This window comes from Diplotaxodon limnothrissa, linkage group LG8 (genome assembly GCF_057381915.1).
Source record: "Diplotaxodon limnothrissa isolate DT_005_m linkage group LG8, D_limnothrissa_male_GT1.1, whole genome shotgun sequence".
Lineage (NCBI taxonomy): Eukaryota > Metazoa > Chordata > Actinopteri > Cichliformes > Cichlidae > Diplotaxodon > Diplotaxodon limnothrissa.
The window spans coordinates 25935249-25948093 of record NC_140603.1 but is presented as its reverse complement, the minus strand read 5'-3'; the positions used below and the strand labels follow the sequence as shown (position 1 = coordinate 25948093).

At 41.6% G+C, this 12845-nt stretch overlaps 1 protein-coding gene across 1 annotated transcript in view; it reads left to right on the top strand.

The window, feature by feature from the left end:
* Positions 1-12845, top strand: part of wnk4a (WNK lysine deficient protein kinase 4a) — a 50350-nt gene that overhangs the window by 33958 nt on the left and 3547 nt on the right. The window contains exons 11-16 of the mRNA XM_085361561.1: positions 244-379; positions 776-892; positions 3333-3506; positions 7885-7939; positions 9536-10383; positions 10692-10779. Of these exons, the coding sequence (XP_085217687.1) occupies positions 244-379; positions 776-892; positions 3333-3506; positions 7885-7939; positions 9536-10383; positions 10692-10779 (1418 nt within the window). The remainder of the gene's footprint in view (positions 1-243; positions 380-775; positions 893-3332; positions 3507-7884; positions 7940-9535; positions 10384-10691; positions 10780-12845) is intronic.

The window sequence follows — 12845 nt, the reverse complement described above, 5'->3', positions numbered from 1 at the left end:
ACACCAGCTTCTTGTAGACTCTGTTTGTACCCCAGAGACATGCCACTGTAACACGTCAACCCTTTCGTTGACAATTCAGAGTGTTTATTTCTATGTGCCAACATAATCAGTCCTTGTGGATATTCAGATCTCTACTTTTGTTCTAAATGATGAATTGGCTTTAAAATTGCTTTACAAGGAATTTATCAGTGGTTTCTTAGGGTGTGTTTTCTAACTCATATGATTTTTTTTTTTTTTGTACAGCTACGCGTCTGATGTGACTTCAAGCCTGAGCGACGGCTACGAGGGCCTATCGGAGAAGAACGAGAAATCAGTGGCGAGACGAACGGCTGCGAAGCTGTTCAGGAGGAGGGCGCGCTCGAGGCTTCGCATCATCGGGGTACAATAAATCAAATGTTTGGTTTAATTACAGCACAGCAAAATCCTTTTTTTTTTTTTTCTGCACATAATAAACAAATAAATCAAACTGGCCTGAACTGAATTAGCGGAGGAAATTTATTTATGAGTGAGTGGTGAGGCACCACCCTAGTTATGTAACGTTATCAGTAGCAATGCTGCTCTTCCCCCAGCGACCGCAGTGCATTGCTTTTTTGATCAGGACATTCTGTGGTCGTTTAATGAGCCTGTTTGGATTGGCTGCAGAGACAAACGCATCATGGATAACCACATGTGCCTAAACAGTCTGCTACAGTAGAGTCTCATACATGTGCACAAACATGTTGTAACTCCTGCTTTTAGACATGTCATCACCATTGGTCCTCTCTGTCTCCATCAGCTCTCTGATAAAGTGGACCGGGTGGTGGAGTGCCAGCTGCAGACGCACAATGACAAGATGGTGACCTTCAAGTTCGACCTGGATGGAGATAACCCAGAAGACATTGCTGCTGTCATGGTGAGCCATTATCTGTGCTTAGCCATTATATATATAAAATTATCAAACGGTCATCTTTTGTTACATTTCTCTTGTTTTTATTAGGTTTTTTATAACTTTATTATGTTTATACAACGATATTTTTCTTTAGTCAACTGGTCACATGGCAGAAAATCATTGCATTTAGGCACATAGACATTGTCAAGATGATCTACTGAAGTTCAAACTGAGCATCAGAATGTCAGAGAAATGTGATTGAAGTGTTTTTGAATGTGGTGTGGTGATTGATACCATATTGGTTGGTCTGAGTATTTCAAGAACTATGGATCTACTGGGATTTTCCCACACAAACATCCCTAGAGTTTATGGAGGGTAGATTGAAAAAGATGAAAAATGCAGACAGTAGCAGTTGGTGTGGGTGAAAATGCCTTGTCAAAGCCACAGGTCAGGAGCATACCAATTGCTCTTCTGCATACCTTGTTACATCTGAGGTCTGCAGAAGAGCATCTCTGAACGTAGCAGAAGACCACACCGGGTGCCATTCCTAACCTGTCGGCTAAAAACAGGAAACAGAAACTACAATTTACATCCCCAAAATTGGACAATGCAAGATTGAACAAATGTTTCCTGGTCTTGTGAGTCTCAATTTTTGCTACAACCTTCAGATAGTACTTTCTTTAGTGTTACCTTTATTGGGCAGCTAATGCTTAAAGACTGTTTAAAAAGACCAAAGTAGCCATTTGTATTTTGTTGGCTGCTGTTTTGAAGCCTTGTGCTTGACATGCTGGCCTTTGCCATCTTGGTTATTTCTCTTACATGAGAATTATAAGCTAGGATTGGATCTGACTGAGGAAACACGGGACACTGCACACTCGTCTATTTATGCTAAATGAGAATAAACTTGCAAAAATCAAGATCACGCTTTATTAACCAAGATTTGAACCTAGCAAATGAGACCATAAACTCAGTAGGAATTTCTTTACTGCAGTAATAAATCTAGTAGAAAGTGGGCAGTTTTGCCATCTGTACAATGTGAGTTCTTTTTGCAACCACAGGAGTCGCCCCCTACTGGGCGTTAGAAAGAATGTATGTTTGAGGCACTACTTTTTTGACTTTTATAAACATTATAAGTGCTTGCTACATCAAATAAGAGTGTAGCACTAGAATCCCTGAGAAATAATAATTTTGATTGATTTTTAATTTTGCTTATGATATCTAAAATTTTAAATGTTAATTCTACTTCATTCAAATTAGAAAAAATGTGACAAAAATTAAACAAAGCTCAGCATTCATTTACTTGAAACATTTATATTTTAGCATTTTAACCACTTGATCTTTGCTAGCATACCAGTGACTGAGTCATTACAGACCTATGGGCTAAAGCCAACAATCCCTAGTTAAGGGTAGGGAAAAACTGAGGGTTCGTGATGAAAGTAAGAGTTCTTCTTGGGGAAGGGAACCTCACATGAAGGTGCGATGAGACAGCATGTGCAGTAGCACTTTTTGTTCGCTGGATGTGCAGTTTTCCTTCACTCTAAAAACACACTAGGCTTTTGTTTATTGCGTCTTGGCAAAGCAGGGACACTTGGCTTCACAACAGCACAGTGGTTCTCAGTAGAGGGTTTTAAATGAGTTGAATTATGCCATGTTGTCAGGAAACGATGCTACGCCTCAGCCCACAATTCAGACACACTGAAAACTGCATGAATATGCAAAACTCCTCTAAGCATCTGCTACGTTGTGGATTTCATAAACCCACAAAATAAACAAGCACTAGTGTACTATATTTACAGATTTATTGTATTACACGTTAAAAATATTTTATACTTTATTTCTTTTAATTAATACATTTTGGCACTTTACTCCACTTTGACTGATGACAGCTGTTTAGTTAATGTTGCAGATCTAATTGTTATATAAAAGTCATAACATTACACAGACCAGTACAGAATAAAATTTTAAGTAATTTTATATTAATTAAATAAAATCCCCTCCACTTAAAACTACTGAAAAATACAATCTTAGTAATGAATAAAGACAAAACATATTTTTTACACCATCTTCTAGACGAAGAAGGCTAAATTTCATTTTAGTGTTTACACAAATTATATTGATTATATGTCAGAACTGAAATATCTGGTGATGGCCACTCAAGAAGATGGGACTTCACAAACTAATGGGTGATGTCACAGTGCCCACAGCCATCTTTGATATACAGTCTATGTCTTTGTCTGTGAAAGTAAATAAAAAATTTGTTATTTATAACACTTCTTTTAAAAGCTAAAAAGTTTATTTATGACTGTTGTTTTTTGGCTACAGCTCCTAAGAACCTTATTCATTCTGCACTATCTGGCGAGCTGCTATCGAGAAACTCTAGCTGCTTTTCATAACCTTGTGGCACTTTTGAATTTGACTAAGTGAAGTATCTGAATACATTCTCCGTGGTCCTTTTGCCATCTAGGTGCACAACGAGTTCATCTTGCCATCAGAGAAGGAGGGCTTTATCTACCGCTTGGGTGACATCATCAAACGAGCCGAGGCACTGTTTGCCAAACAACAGCCGGTCCACTCCACTGGGCACCGACTTGCCCAGCCTGCATTGCACGGAGGGATTAGCTCACTGTCGTCCTCACAGGTCAGAAACAGCACCTGCCCCTTTCCATAAATCTGCGCCACAGGATTGTTAGCTGAGAGAAAAAGGAAGTGATTGTGTTTTACAGTGCTTATTATCATAAATTACAACATCTCTCTGCGCTGATCAATGACAGACCCATAAATCTGGGACAAATTCAACACTTCAGAGTAATGTCCTGTCCACTGGTAATAAAAAAACGTCACTGTCCACAGTCCTTCCTGTGGTTAGTCCTTTAAGATTAAAGGCTAAGTGCTCTTAAAACCACCTGACGAAGAGCTTTCACTTAAAGTGCTAATATCATAAAACGCATTAAATCATGTGTTTCCTTTTTTGTATTTGTTTCCGTAACCACAAATTGTTTCCACAACATAATGAACTTTCCAGCATATCTGCCCACAGGGAGTGGGTAAAATAATTTATGCTTGGATGAATTAAGCTTTTATGAATCCAGGTTTTGTTAAGCTGTAAAATGAACTGACTTGTTGGGAGCAGTGTAGTCCCTGTACAAGATGTGACCTAATGTGTAACCAGGTACAGCTTGTCCACTTATGGAAAAGAATCATCAGTTCTGCCAGGATATTTTCCACTTTGTGGAACACAAAGAAACAACCATTCTTGTCCTTTTGGTAAAAAAAAATATGATCATAGAGATTGAGAAATAATGGGAAAAAGAGGGAAGTTGGAGCCATAACTACTATTTATCATCTATTTATCTTGTTTCCACATGAAAATGGGAATCGTTCAATGACAAATACGCCTGATACTTGAAAAAGCTTCAAAAGCAAACTGTGTTAATGTGAAAGCATTTCCAGTTGCTGCTTATGGAATATTGTTTAGGAAAACAATGATGTTTTTCTTTTCTTTTCACATTAATATCTGGACAAAGATCTCAGGTTCAACAGAACACTTTAGCCTGGTTGAGTTTACGTTTATAGCTTCACTTTTGATGTGTATTGCATGCGTAGCCACTTCCCCTTACAGCTGAGAGATAATATGACTGCAGTCCTAAATTGTCAAGGGGGAAAAAAAAGAAAAAGAGAAAGAAAACAGACCAACAGGAAGTCAGGAAGAGACTGACAAGCCCAGAAACTCATCTGTCCACAGCGCCTCTACTCTGGCTCTTGTAATGCTGAGGTGGGGCATTGTGCCGGGACTCTATTAATAAATTCTATAAATGGAGATTAGATCCCTGGAAAGTCCTGCTTGTCTAGCTGTTCTTAGCTTACTCTACATACCAGTGGACAAACAAAACAAAAACAGCACTTGTGCGATTTCCGCTGTGCACTATTTACCATTTCACCAGGTTAGTTTAGCTTGGTGGACACGGCAGCACTGAAAAATGACTACAGAGGAGGCTGAAAACACCTTTAAAGGATGTAATAATATATAAATTAAATCCAAGAATAAAAATACTAGTGAGTTTGTTCACCCAGAACACACTATCCTGTAGATTTTGAAATGTGAAAACTTCAGCCCGCTGATGGCTTTAAAGCAAGATTGTCAAACTATTTTTACATCACGAGCCACATGCAGCCTATTTTGATCTTACGTGAGCCAGGCCAGTAAATATCCCTGTTCTGTCAGGACACAGAAGTCTAACTAATACTACTTATTCCCTGAGATATTTCAGTATACGAAAAAGTAAATGAAAAACCGGTCAACATGACTCTTTAGACTTAAATTGTAAGTAGTGAATTTGTAAAATTACAGAAATCTAATACTTATTTACTTTGGTGTAGTATGAATGGCCTTGGGGAACGTCTGTATTAGTAGAAAAAGTTGTAAAACTTATGAAAATAGTTAAAAAAAAAAAAAAGTCCAAACTGTCCCATATGGAAAAGAAATAGTAAAAACTTATATGTGATTACTCATGAAAGTGGCCACTTTCATGAGTAAATCATATAAGGCTTACATGATTTACTCATGAAAGTGGCCACTTTCTCATTACTTTCATACATTGTTTTAGTAAGTATCCAAAACATACAAGCTTCATTATATAATTTTTCAAGAGATCTTATATCTGTTTTCACTCTTATATGCTTTTCATACAAGTTTCACACAAGACAGATACAAACTTTACAAGATTTATATATATCTTTTCCATATGGGAGTATGCCCTCCTCCACATGCTTCAAATTTGATTTTGGCTAATGGGACTTATGTTTTACAGCCCTGCTCTAAAACAAATGTGAGGGGATTACAAAACTTTAAGGAAAGCAACTGATGTTTGCTTGTGTGCTTTTAACAGTCAAAATTCACAAAGTAACTGCAGTTTTACAATGTAAAGTGATACAAAATCAAAAGGAAATAGAAAGAAGGTACTCAAAGACACACATGTTTTTAGTTGACTTGTTAGAGCAGGGGTGGGCAACTCCAGGCCTTGAGGGCCGGTGTCCTGCAGGTTTTAGATGTGTCCTTAATCCAACGCAGCTGATTTAAATGGTTAAATTACGTCCTCAACATGTCTTGAAGTTCTCCAGAGGCTTGGTAATGAACTCATCAAGTGATTCAGGTGTGTTGACCCAGGGTGATATCTACACTCAACAAAAATATAAACGCAACACCTTTGTTACTGCTCCCATTCCCCATGGGATGGACGTAGAGACCTAAAATTCATTCCAGATACACAATATAACCATCCCTCCCAAACAGTGGTCACAAATCAGTCCAAATGTGTGGTAGTGGGCACATCTGCTATATTGAGATAATCCATCCCACCTCACAGGTGTGCCACATCAGGATGCTGATCTGACATCATGAGTAGTGCACAGGTGTACCTCAGACTGCCCACAACAAAAGGCCACCCTGGAATGTGCAGTTTTTTGCGCTATTGGGGGTCTGGGGACCCAGAACCGGTCAGTATCTGGTGTGACCACCATTTGCCTCATGCAGTGCAACACATCGTCGCATGGAGTCTATCAGATTGTCAATTGTGGCCTGTGGAATGTTGGTCCACTCCACTTCAATGGCTGTGCGAGGTTGTTGGATATTCGTGGGAACTGGTACACGCTGTCGTATACGCCGGTCAAGCACATCCCGAACATGCTCAATGGGTGACATGTCCGGTGAGTATGCTGGCCATGCAAGAACTGGGACATTCTCAGCTGCCATCTGCCCTGAACAATGTGAACCATGATTCATCCGTGAAGCGCACACCTCTCCAACGTGCCAGACGCCATCGAATGTGAGCATTTGCCCACACAAGTCTGTTACGGCGACGAGCTGGAGTCAGGTCAAGACCCCGATGAGGACGACGGGCATGCAGTTGAGCGTCCCTGAGACGGTTTCTGACAGTTTGTGCAGAAATTGTTTGGTTGTGCGAACCAATTGTTCCAGCAGCTGTCTGGGTGGCTGGTCTCAGACGATCTTGGAGGTGAACCTGCTGGATGTGGAGGTCCTGGGCTGGTGTGGTTACACGAGGTCTGCGGTTGTGAGGCCGGTTGGATGTGCTGCCATATTCTCTGAAACGCCTGTGGAGACGGCTTATGGTTGAGAAATGAAGATTCAATGCACGGGCGACAGATCTGGTTGACATTCCTGCTGTCAGCATGCCAATTGCACGCTCCCTCATTGCTTGTGGCATCTGTGGCATTTTGCTGTGAGACAAAACTGTACATTCCAGGGTGGCCTTTTGTTGTGGGCAGTCTGAGGTACACCTGTGCACTACTCATGATGTCAGATCAGCATCCTGATGTGGCACACCTGTGAGGTGGGATGGATTATCTCAATATAGCAGATGTGCCCACTACCACACATTTGGACTGATTTGTGACCACTGTTTGGGAGGGATGGTTATATTGTGTATCTGGAATGAATTTTAGGCCTCTACGTCCATCCCATGGGGAATGGGAGCAGTAACAAAGGTGTTGCGTTTATATTTTTGTTGAGTGTAAAACCTACAGGACACCGGCCCTCGAGGCCTGGAATTGTCCACCTCTGTGTTAGAGTCTACAGAAAAGTGTCATTGCCTGGATCTGATATCTTATGAGGACGTCTAACAAAAAATAGCTTGAGCTTGAAAACATTTATAACAGAAATCCAAAATTACTAAATGAGACTTTGAAATAATCAAACGAGGAGGGCCAAGGTCTAGTGTTTGTGTGGCCTGACACTCAGATTTGATGACTTGATGTTTTCCCTATAAGTCCACCATCTTAAAAGCAGTAAATTAAGGTGTTCTCTTAGGCACCATGATAAATGTAGACCTCAAACTAGCAGCAGTTCTCCAATCATGCCTCTAACCAGCTATTAGAGCTAATCATCAAACTTGTGAAGGGGCTTTGAAGTGAGAAAGCAGGCCTTAATATCCAATACAGGACAGAGTGTTTCAGTATTTTTGGAAGGAGAGACTGAATTTATCAAATGTGCTCTTTTACAGCCTAATCTGCACAATCACGCCCTGCCTCGAACACACTCGTCCTCTTCTCTGCCTGGTGAGTTTCACATGTTTTCTGATTAACTGAATTCATCCATTAAATGGCAAACTGGATGATTTGATGCTCTTTAAGAAGAAAAAAATGGTAGGAATCTGAAAGTGAATCAGCCTCTAATTCTAAAAGTACCATCGAGTGTGTGTGTGTCTGAGATGCATGTGAGACTAACTTGCATTTTTTTTGCCTGTGCATGATCATTTGTGAAAGAGCATCGACTCATGCATGTTTGTGTCTCGTCTTAGACTGCAGTGTGGCTAAACCGAGTGTAGGGGTACGTGGCTTGCCCCCATGTCCCAATGGAGACGTCTCCAGTGCAGACATTACTTCACCTGTGCGACCTCTAATACGCTCACAGTCTTTCCACAACGCCCCAGGTAAATGGCTCTCCGCCCCTCCCTCTGGTCCCTGAGCGAAGAGGCCGAGCATTGTTTACTGTTTCAGCACACTGAAAAATTGTTACAGTCCTTTGGCATAGAATAAGTCAAAGCAAAGCTCGGCTACCTCGTAAACCTCCTCCCCTCCTCAGGGCCTGTTCTTGGTATTGTTCAGACATTCGCATGGCGCCATCCGCCATCACTACACCTCAAAGCCTTCGTCTGTCTCTGCTTTGCAGCAAGGCCTCCTGGGTAATTACCTCACCTGAAGGGCGCTTTCTAGCTTTTAGGGAGCTGTGAATGCTGTCACTGTAAAGCATGAGTGTTCTCCACTCCTGTGATAGTCAGCAACATCTGCTTGCCAGAACAAACTCCTGCTGAATTTCCCTGTCAGAGACTCTCTCTCGAAAGGAGAGCCATTTAAAGTGCGCACATCCTTCACGTGCAACCGCATTGCCATCTGTACATCCTCATTCCCTCTTCTCCCGTGTTCCTTCTCTGCTTGACGTCTGGTGCATGGTTGCTTTTGTAATGCTTCTTGGCCACATTACAGAGTGTTGCCTAACCTGTTTCCGTCAGCTTGGAAAAAGTACAGGCTGGTTTGCATCATCAGCAACTGGAGGTGTGGTTTATAACTGTGGAGCCATTGTTGAGGTAGATGGCCAATCAATGGATGGGGCTGGGTATTGGCGTCCTAAGCTATTCCCCAAGGAGTGATGTAACAATCTTGACTTCTTTAATCTGACAATTAGACCCACAGTCTTGTATACATACACACACGTGCATCCCATTTAAACTCCTCTAAAATGTTGACATGAAAGCCTCACTTGCTCCATTGACGCTAAATCCCTCAGGGCCATGTAAGCCTGGTGTGCAACTGCTCCAGCGATCAGATGCAATTATGGTCCGATGCTGCTTTAAACAAAACATCTTTGTTCACCATGGAAGCTCATTATTTAAAAGGACGGGAAACATTTACTCTATGCTCCTCATAGTGATTATATTGGCAGGCGGGGAGAGGGAAGATTCAGACTGACAAAACGAGGAGAGGAAAGAAACGATATGATCGAACCTAACTCACTGGGTTGAGCACAAACAAGATCAATGCCCCTAATTTTAATATATTTTACATGGTACAACAACAGAAAAGGTTTTCTAATCTAGTCTAAGGTCATTTACTTTATATGTTGAATTAAGCTCCGCTTGTCTCTTTGTGTTCTAGGTTCTCCTCTTCATAATCAGCACCATCACCGCCCTACATCTCTCCTGCCTAATCACCAGCAATACCACTTGCCCTTTATGAACCACACCCACTTTCCATTCCCATATCCAGGGTCTCCTGGTTCACCCAAGCCAGCCGGGATCCATCCTCCCCTCACACGTGTAGCCAGTAACCCCACCTTCCCCTCTGTTCCCTCCCCAACCCCAAACTCGCCGAGTCCTGTGAGTGAGACCCCAAGTCCTGTCAACACGGAATTTGTTAACATATCCCCTCCTGCCCTTCAAACTCCCACCATGTGGCCCCCCCACTCGCAGCCCCTTTTTTCCTTAGCCAATGTAATTTCCATGGCAATGAGCATGGCTCAGTCTTTTATCCCTCCTGCAGGCCTTCCCACCCAAGGGCTGCCCTCATATCCAAGCTTTCTCCCCCACCTACACAGTCATATGGCTCCACAGCCAGGTTACCCCTCTGTCTACCCTCAACCTTACCAGACTTCACCAGTAGAGGCCTCTTACCCTGCAGGGGGGATCCCAGTGCAGAACAATGTCTACTACAGCCCCGAGCATATGCCTCAAATGGATGGAGCTAATTTAACTCACAGCAATCCTCCACAGTGGCCCCATCCTGCCCCCCCACCATCCATGGCTTCCACTCCTCCTCCACCTCCTCCTGCACAGCAGGTTGGACTCACCGGTTCCCCCAGCCGGACCCAGGAAAGGAGTCACATGCCCCCAACCTCAGCCCAAGCTCCAGCTCCAGCTAAACCCAGACCAGAGGTCTCCAGTTCGAATTCAAGTTCAAGCTCATCAGATCTTTCACCATCACCCCCAGAGAGCCCAGAAAACACTGTGAGTTATTTTAGTTCTGATTCTTCTAAAGCAATTTTTAATATAGGAGTGATTAGCTCATTAATCTTTATCAATAATTCTCATTAGTCATTTTTATATTATAGTTCTGAACACTTTATATGACTGCAATTTCTTCCTCACTGCATGGAGCTAATTAGAATAATTGAATGTAAATTAGCATGTAGACGGGGACTTCCATCACACTGCCCTGATTTATTGGTTGAATTTTAAAATGGCATTTAATGAGTATCAGTCGTGTCTGGTCTGCTGTAGCACTTGTGCTAATAATATTTGTTCCCTCTGTTTAGTTATCATCTTTCAACAGCCGGTTGCACCCTGCTGTGCCAGCGAAGAATACAAGTACCCCCAAACCAAAAGCTTCTTCCCCCAAATCTGGTAAGAAATTATTTGCGTGTTCTCATGTTTTTCAAGCAGGTCTCTGCATCACTAAAAGGCCATAGCAGTGATGTTCAGCTTTGAAATAACTGGAGATCATTAACTACTTCATAAACAAACAATAATGTGATTAGCAACTGCACAAGCATAGACACCAACCTCATATAACCGATGTAGTTTTGTGTCATAGTTGCACTGGTTAACTACTAAAGAGTTCTTCTCCGGGGTACATAGTTTTATTTATTGAACGGGAAGATAGCAAGCTGTTATCCCATGATTGATTTAAAAGTATTACAAAAGACTAAAGTAAGTGTGATTCTGGGTTTGAAGTGGTTTTGAAAAGCGGTTCTCATATTCTGGCTAGAAGTTGCTCTCTGTTACCAGTTATAGTCCTACATCGCAAACCCTCATGCTAACTGTAACATAAACTTTAACCATAAAACCAACTCCTACCTTTCCTATCAGAAAGTTCTCACAAGATTTCCTAAGTACTACTCTAATACTCTAAGTAGTACTCTAAATCTCAACATGCTTTTATTAATATTTTTTATATTTTTTGTCTTTGAGTGTTTGAGTGTTTAATCACTCACATTTATGGATGAGCAGTTTTGGAGAAAACTGCAATACAAAGTCTGCTTTTTCTGCAGAGCTATGCTTAGATAAGCACTTATCCAGAGAGTGTATCCTTGGAATTTTTCTTCTTTTCAAACACTGACTTTATGATTTCCTGCTTGTGACATGTTTATTGTACATGTGTGAATTGCAGCAAAACTCCCCAAGCAGGCACTGCTCTAACATGATGAATGTTACTAGCCAGAGGCTCAGAGTGCTAGAAAATAGCCTATTGTATGATATTTATGTGTGCGTCCCAAACACGCACATGCACCTTTAGCCATCCATTTTGTTGTAATGGCTCAAAATACGTGATGGACCATTTGCTTTTTGAGTTTTTTCCTTCTGCAATCCTAGTTCCTTCTGTCTCTGCTGACATTATCACTTATTACTGGTGCCTCAGAGCTATTGCGTAAGCGCAAGTCTGGATTTAATGTTCCATTCAATATGAACACAAACATAGGTGTTATTGCGGCCCGGCCCACTGACAAAGGCCAATCAGCGAGCAGCTGTGCCCATTAAAGGCTCTCCTCCCATGTCCACACCTGACAGTATTTATACCCTCCTCAGAAGCCCATATTCAACAGAGTCCCTCTGTTTTAGTGGGCACAGACCCAGACTCGTTCTGCATTTACTGTAAGGAGGACACTCAGTGGGCAAATCGAAGCACTGCAGGCCTTTTAAAACCCTAAATTGCCTCCAGATGTGAGCACATGCAGTCACACTTGGGCTACATTCCATCTCCTCCTCTACACCCACCAATCCGTGACGATTGTAAATCCCTGCGGAGTCACTTGTGGTTGTTGAAGGGTCTCTTAATTAAGTAGTCGGGTAGAAGTAGAATAGCAAGCTTGCCTCTCTCTGACAGAAACGGGAACTTCCAGTTAGCATCTGCAGTGATTTATCCCACTGCCAGATGGATGTGCTAAGATAACGTCCATGAGTTTTTACGCATCTGTTCGGTTCATTCTTTTTTTTTCTCTTGTTTTTTGTTTTTTATTACCCTTTAAAATAATTTTTACCTTTCCAAAAGCATGTATAAAATGAAACAATCACACTCAAACTGATATCTTTAAGTGTGTAGCATTTTCTCCTTATATCCCGGGAGTAGCCGGGAACCGATCTACCGACCTTCCGATTAATACACAACTCTACCTCATGCTCCACTGGCGCAGACTTCCATGTTGGAGAGCCTACATTTAAAGCTAGCTGGTTTTAAACATCCCTTAATGTGGCGAGGCCTCTATTCAAACATGCAAGCAGAGTAAAAGTGTGTAAGGAGACCATGTAAGCAAACAATGCTGGTTTAAACAGTGCTGTTAGCATTCAGGAGTCACAAAGCACACTGGAGAACACACTCTAACAAATTACAAACATTAAAAAAAGAGAATAAAAGAGGATGGGAAATAAAGGAATATAAATTTAGTAGAACAATGCAAAAATGACCCTTTTCC